The 7,003-nt window shown below is 51.9% G+C and overlaps 1 protein-coding gene across 1 annotated transcript in view; it reads right to left on the reverse strand.

Annotated features, from left to right (window-relative positions):
- Positions 1-3,753: 3,753 nt before the first annotated feature.
- ALDH3A2 (aldehyde dehydrogenase 3 family, member A2) overlaps positions 3,754-7,003 on the reverse strand; it is a 7,343-nt gene continuing 4,093 nt past the window's right edge. The window contains exons 8-11 of the mRNA XM_010194398.1: positions 6,558-6,657; positions 5,459-5,694; positions 4,341-4,464; positions 3,754-4,026 (exon numbers count right to left, since the gene is read on the reverse strand). Of these exons, the coding sequence (XP_010192700.1) occupies positions 4,342-4,464; positions 5,459-5,694; positions 6,558-6,657 (459 nt within the window). The 3' untranslated portion in view covers positions 3,754-4,026; position 4,341. The remainder of the gene's footprint in view (positions 4,027-4,340; positions 4,465-5,458; positions 5,695-6,557; positions 6,658-7,003) is intronic.

A 7,003-nucleotide genomic window follows, 5' to 3' on the forward strand; every position in this document is an offset into this window, starting at 1 on the left:
TTCAGCACCAGGAGTGCAGAGAGCAGGTCACAGGTCCAGCGTGGTGCCCATCACCCCTCTGTTTTTGGGGAAAATCATCCAAAGAGGCAAAGAAACTGGGCTGAGCCCCAGAGTGAGGGAGCAGAACCTGAGGCAATGGAGGCTGAGACCCCAGGGGGCCACTGCTGAGGTCTGAGCTTGTTCCTGTGTTTCAGCTGGAGCTGGGGGTTCAGCTCAGGGCTTCTCAGCTTTAGGTGGGCTTTGGTTACTTCTGCCTCCTCGGTGCATTGGCTGCCTTGGAAGAAATGAAATTGCAGCAAAAAAACCAAACCCGTTCAGCACCAGGAGTGCAGGGAGCAGGTCACAGGCCCAGCGTGGTGCCCATCACAGGTCTGAGCTTGTTCCTGTGTTTCAGCTGGAGCTGGGGGTTCAGCTCAGGGCTTCTCAGCTTTAGGTGGGCTTTGGTTACTTCTGCCTCCTCGGTGCATTGGCTGCCTTGGAAGAAATGAAATTGCAGCAAAAAAACCAAACCCGTTCAGCACCAGGAGTGCAGGGAGCAGGTCACAGGCCCAGCGTGGTGCCCATCACCCCTCTGTTTTAGGGGAAAATCATCCAAAGAGGCAGAGAAGCTGGGCTGAGCACCAAGGGGAGGGAGCAGAGCCTGAGGCAATGGAGGCTGAGACCCCAGGGGGCTCTGGGGACAGAGCTGGGAACACACACTGCTGCAGACAGCAGAAAAGAACCAATAAAGACACCCACCGAGATGGCTGTCATCGCCAGGTACCACAGATCCTCAGGAGATGGGAAACAGGAGCATCCCTGGGCTGGATTTTGGGCCCTCCCTGCCTGAGAACCCGAGGGCAGATGTTCAAGTGACCTAGAACCTGCTCTAGAACCTGCTCTAGAACCATAAAGTGAGCCAGGAAAAAATAAATCAAAAGGGATAGTTCTGTCCTATTTTGCTGTATTACCTCCCAAAAGCAAAAACGGCTGTGCAAGCTCACCAAGAGTTACATGATGTGTATGGTGAAGATGCCTTAAAAATCAAAAGGGATGGTTCTGTCCTATTTTGCTGTATTACTTCCCAAAAGCAAAAACGGCTGTGCAAGCTCATCAATAGTTACATGATGTGTATGGTGAAGATGCCTTAAAACTACGGCAGTGTCAGAACTGGTGTGCTGAGCGTCGGTCCGGAGATTTTGATGGGAAAGATGCACCATGCTCAGGAAGGGCAACCGACGTTGGAAATGACAAAACGAAGGCATGGATAGAATCCAATTGGTGTTTAACGACATGAGAGACTGCTGATCATCTTCACATATCAAAATCCAGCACTGAAAACCATTTAAAACAACCTGAATACCTCGATATGTGGGTACCACATGAGTTCAAAGACAGTCATCTCTCCGAGTACAATTTCTCTTGAACCATGAGGAAAAGGATCCATTTTTGAAATGTATGATAAAATGTGATGCAAAATGGATCGTCTACAACAACGACGAACAAAAAAGATCGTGGCCCTGCAGAAACATGAGGAAAGGTTGCAGAGGTTGCATCCCGGGAGCAGTCTTCCACTGTATCAGGCCAAGAGATCTGCCTCAGTCCCTGCCTCACCACAGGGGATGCCGAGGTTCCCCTGCCCTTGTCCACATCTGCCCTTCCCTCCATGACACAGCCCCAATCCTGGCCGATAAAGCAGATGAGTCACTAAAAATACGGAAAAAAGGAGGTTACCTCCAGAGCAACTTCTCTCACCACTCTCCCGCAGCAAGTGCAAGCAGGCACGAGCCCTTTCCCGACACATCTTGGATGCGCTCTTCTCCAAGAGGGGAGCTGGCCCGGGCCCAGGGCTCCTGCTAGATCCGAACGCCCTGTACCCAGGTAAACCCTCGTGCTGTGTGTGCACAAGCCCCGAATCACCGTGTTCGGCTGGGGCGGTGACTCAGGCGCCTGGGCAGGATTGCAGGAGACCACGAGGCTTTGTCCACGATGGGCTCACAAGGCCGGGGCAGCGTTTCCAACGTGCAGCAGCGGTCGTCGGCAGCCAGCGAACACAGCCCAGAGCTGAGCAAACCCCAGGCTGGCAATGCCCATGGGTGGAGAGCAATCGGGATGGATTTGCACAGGAGAAACAGCCCAGTTCCCTGCACCCTCACCCCATGCCCTGCCTGCACCCTCCCTGTGTCCGCCCCCATGAGCAGGGAGGTCATCGCGCTGGGGACCTGCATCAGCACAGGGGCACCTTGCAGCACCAGCGCTGACGTTCGACCAAGCCACGGCAAGAGCTGGGAGCAGCAACGGACAGGCAGGATTCCCCAGGAGACTGCAGGGACTTACCACGCTCAGCTTATTATTTAAATCCTCAGTGTTTATTTAGTACTTGTAAAATATATCATTATAAAGGCTTAGCACATGGATTTTCACCAGACGTGAAGAAATCCCACCTATTGCACAGTAAATATAATTTTCTACCCTACAGCCAGTAATTGCATTTGATAATAATTGTTAAGTTTTCCTTATTTAATATTAATTACATTAGTATTTCTAAGATCCTTTCCCCTTCCATTTCTCCAGCATGCTCTCCCCAAGCTAGAACAAGCCCCATATTATCTCCCAGTGCAAGCTTGCAGCAGACCCAGGAGCTCGAACACAAAGCAGCGCACACTTTCAGTAACTGTTTTCCCTTGAAGGAATGTGACCAGGAATGGGTTGGTACTGGTTTTGGCTGGGATGGAGTTAATTTTCATCATAGTTTCATAGCAGGCTGTGTTTCGGCTCTGTGACCAAAGCAGTGCTGGCAACACACCCCTGTTACAGGCGTTGCTGAACAGCGCTTGCACAGCGTCACGGTCCCCGTTTCTCACTGCCCCATCCCTGCAAAGGCTGGGGTCAGTGAGAAGCAGGGAGGGGATGTGGCTGTGAGAGCCGGCCCCTCTGGACCAAAGTGACACTCCAGACCATACAACGTTGTGCTCAGAGACAAGAGCTGGGTGGAAGAAGAGGAAAGGGAGGGAGACATTGGGAGTTCTGGCGTCTGTCTTCCCACGTCACCGTTGCCTGTGACAAAGCCCTGCTTGCCTGGGGATGGCTGAACATGGGGAAGTAGTGAATAATTCCTTAATTTGCTTGCTTGCACACCCAGGTTTCACTTTACCTATTAAACTCTATCACAGCCTACAAGTTTTCTCACTTTTGCCCTTCTGGTTTTCTTCTCCATCTCACTGGGGGAGTGAGCGAGTGGCTGTGCAGGGCTTGGGAGCCCACCTGGACTAACCCACAACAGGGCCCTTGGTGATTCCCACTTCTCCAAACAGGCCTTGAAGTTTTTTTTTACAAGCAGAAGATACCCTTTATCAGCAAAATACAGACAGTGCAGGTATCATTGTAATTTTGTAACTGCCAAATATTTGTTACAGGCACACAGTGAAGGGCAGGGCCCCCAAGAAATGAGGGTCAGCCTGCAGCTCCTGACCTGCTGTGGATGATTCTGGCTTGTAGGGATCCCCAAATAATTCACCTCCATTTAATGGCAAGCGGGAACCTCTCTAGGTTTATTCATAACCATCACTGTTGGTCTGACTTGTCACCAAGAGGGAGGTTGTTCAGAGCACAGCAGAAGACAGACCACCCCGAAAACTGCGGGGAAAACGCTGTCAACCCAATCACAGCTGAAACTTCAGCTCCCATTTGTCACAGAAGGAAGGCAAGCGGTTTGGTGCAAGACACAGCGTGCATGTCCCTGGAAGCAGTGCTCTACATGGCATGGGGTGGAGGTAGGGACTGGCATTTCTTGCTCTGCAGGCCTCCTTTTGAGAGCTTGTACCCACTGGTCCCTCAGTTTCAGCATGGCTTTTTAGCAAACAGGAGTCCAAGGCTTCTCTTGGTTAGTGCCTCTCTAAGGCTACTCCGTGTGCTCGACAGCTCACTGAAATAACCCAGTACAAAAGACAAAAAAATTACTTCTCAGCTTAAGGAAACAGACACAAAGCGAGCGCTCGGAGTACGACTTGCACGTGGCACCTTCTCCTCTCTTCAGTAGTAAACCATCTGTGGAAGCAAAACACAACACCAACATCCTGTGAAGGATTTGCTGAAGCAAAACCAACTCCCTTGCTAGAACAGCCCGAAGCAAAGCCCCTTCGCTCAGGGGGACCTCCCCAGGGCCCGGCTTGTCTGCCTTGTGCCCCCTTGGCATGCCCTGGCTGGGTGTCTTGGATGCTGCACGAGCTCTGAGCACTGACAGGGAAAGCATTGCTCTGGCTGCAGGGGAAACCTCCTGCAATGCCCACATTCACTACTCTAACAAGGCTTTGCCCAATCTCAACTCATCTCTACACACAGGAGAAGAAAAAGGCTCCTACCTCACCGGAACAGCTGCAGCAGCGCTCTGAAACCTGCTGCTCCTGACCACACACTGAGCCAGCTCAGCTTCTCAAAAGCTGGCACAACCAAGGGGGCTTTTCTCTTCAGCACAGACTGGTGATTCTGGGAAAACTCAAATGATTTCAAGATACTGTGAGTTTCCCCCTTCACTGAGAAGGCATTCACCTAGACAGAGCCTGCCTCCCTGGCCGATATGTCGAGGCCTGAGCCAGTTGTTGGCTCTTACACCTCCTCCTCAACCGAAATATGCGGGCAGGTTATTTCTCCCCACTGACTGGGCTCCTGCATGTCTCCTCGCAGCAGTAACACCACAGAACAGACTGAAGGGCAGAGTTCTGACCCACCCTGCTGTTTCCTGTCCCCTCAAGCCCACTAAACCCCCAAGACACAGTTGAGCCTTGCAAGGAGCAGCCAGCGCAGGCACACGTAGCGCCTGGTCCGGCAGCCACAGAGAACCAACGATCAGGCCTGGAGTTTTAGATCATATCCCTCCACCTCAGGAGGCATCTCGAGTCCTCCAGCCAGCACCAGCAGGCCTCTGCCTCCTGCAGAGCGAGGAGGACATCCCACCCTTCTGCACTGCCCAGCTGGAAAGAGGAGAGGAAATGAAAATAACTGAGATACGGTCAGATGGGGGCTGCAACTGGGCAAGGAGAAAGCTCGACGTGGACCTTGGCTTTAGGACACAGCCTTCCTTCCCACGGCCCTGCGGCACAAAACAGAAGCCAGCTGGGCAAGGCTGTGGAGCAGCTCACAACGCCCCTGCGGAAGAGAGTGATTTGACTCCCAGCCTGAGACCTGTCCGAAATGTACCAAACTCTGCCTCTGGAGGGAGCTTCTCACCGGTGTCTCCCACCAAGGCAGAGCAACAAATAGCAGAGCAGCCTAGGAGACTTCTGTGAGGACATTTCTATTCTAGATAGCGCTTGCAAGAGCGAGAAGCAGATGTCTTCAGGTGGGACAGGTATCACAAGTGTCAAGCCAGAATAAGCCAGGTCAGGCTCTAGGAAAGGGCTGCAGCTGCAGAGAGGGAACTTGCAGAAGCGCAGACAAACTGCACGTGCACTCATGTAGACAGCAAAGAGCCAAAGCTCACCTTTATCGCCACCGCTGCCACAATCCCTAGCAGGGCCAAGATGATCAGTCCCACTCGGCCCTTGTTAAACCGCTTCAAGAGGAAGAACTTGGCCCAGTCCACCTTCTTCTGGCTGCTGGGTGGGTACCGCAGTTTGTTCGTACCCTCCATCTTCAGGTCCTTGATCAAGCAGGCACGGCGGTGGGAGAAGGTCTCAAAGCTGTGCTTGCCGTGGTAGGCACCCATCCCGCTGTTACCTGAGAGACACAAGCCAGGCAGGTCACACCACAGGCTCAGCCAGTCACACCTTTGGCCACTTGAGGCCACCAGCAGGCCAAGAAGCAGCGCAAGAAAACTCCAGTCGCTCACCAGCTGCACTGTTACCTGCCCTGCATCTGCCTCCCTGCAGAGGGGACAGCTGATCCCTCCTCTCTGCAGCACCTCTTAGACTCTAAGATGTCCATCTGTACTCCATCTCTCCTCTTCCCCACCTTGTCTTCACTACACACCCTTCACTACATCGTTATGTCCCTGCATGCACTGCTCCCTGTGCCTCCAGAGCCATCTCCAGCTCTTCCCTGGATTTAGTTCTCTCTCAGAGCACCACGCCAAGGCTCTGAGATCTGACCAGTGCTGCATGAGAAGGGTTTCCTGAGGAGCCCTGCAGTGCACATCTCCATTTCCACTGCCAGGACGGCGCGTGTCGCTCACACAACAAACACTGCTGGTTCACTGTCAGCTGTGAGCACTGCAACACCCAAACTCCTCCTGCAAAGCTCCTGCAGGCTGCTCCGTGACCCGTTCCAATCCTCCCCAAGCTGAAATCCTTCCTCCTGCAATAACTGCTAGTCACTCTGATCACAGTTAATGTTTTTAATGCCCCTTTCACATCTGTCTGCACTAAATGCTTCAGTCTTCCCAAAAACACACCCAAAGGTTTTTCTGTTTTGGCCTCTTTCCTCATCTGCTCCTAGAATTTATTATTTTTACTGAGATCTGCTATACAGAGACCCCTCAGCTGTAACAGGCACAGTGGTACCTGGACACAAACCAACCACTGCTGTTCCCTGGGTCACCCCGTGCACTAAGTCACAACACTTCAGGAGCTCCAGTAACTTACCGACACCACCAAATGGTAACGTTGAGAGGAAGAAGTGCATGATGACATCGTTTCCAGTAACACCCCCACTGGAGGTTTCCGAGATTACTTTTTTGATTAACTGACAAAAGAAAAAAAAACAAACAGAACATTACCAAGGCCCAGAAGAGACCAGACCACATAACTGAGCAGGACTGAGAGGGGAGCTACGAGCCAACACGCCATCCTGTTCATTTTCTCTGGCTGACAACTCAGACAAGCCGTCTCCATGCAATGTTAACTCAAAGAAAGTGGGAAAGTTCAGAGGAGGAAACTGAAAGCTGGAAATCTGGGAGCTTGCCTCCCTAGAAATATATTAAAAGTAACTAAGTTAATCATGACAGACTACATGGGACCAAAGAGGAAACTCAGCCTTTTATCCTTCTATTTCACAAAATCATGCAAATGCAAAGTACTTAAGCAGGAGA

This window comes from Mesitornis unicolor, unplaced genomic scaffold (genome assembly GCF_000695765.1).
Source record: "Mesitornis unicolor isolate BGI_N332 unplaced genomic scaffold, ASM69576v1 scaffold20071, whole genome shotgun sequence".
In the NCBI taxonomy this organism is placed as follows: Eukaryota; Metazoa; Chordata; class Aves; order Mesitornithiformes; family Mesitornithidae; genus Mesitornis; species Mesitornis unicolor.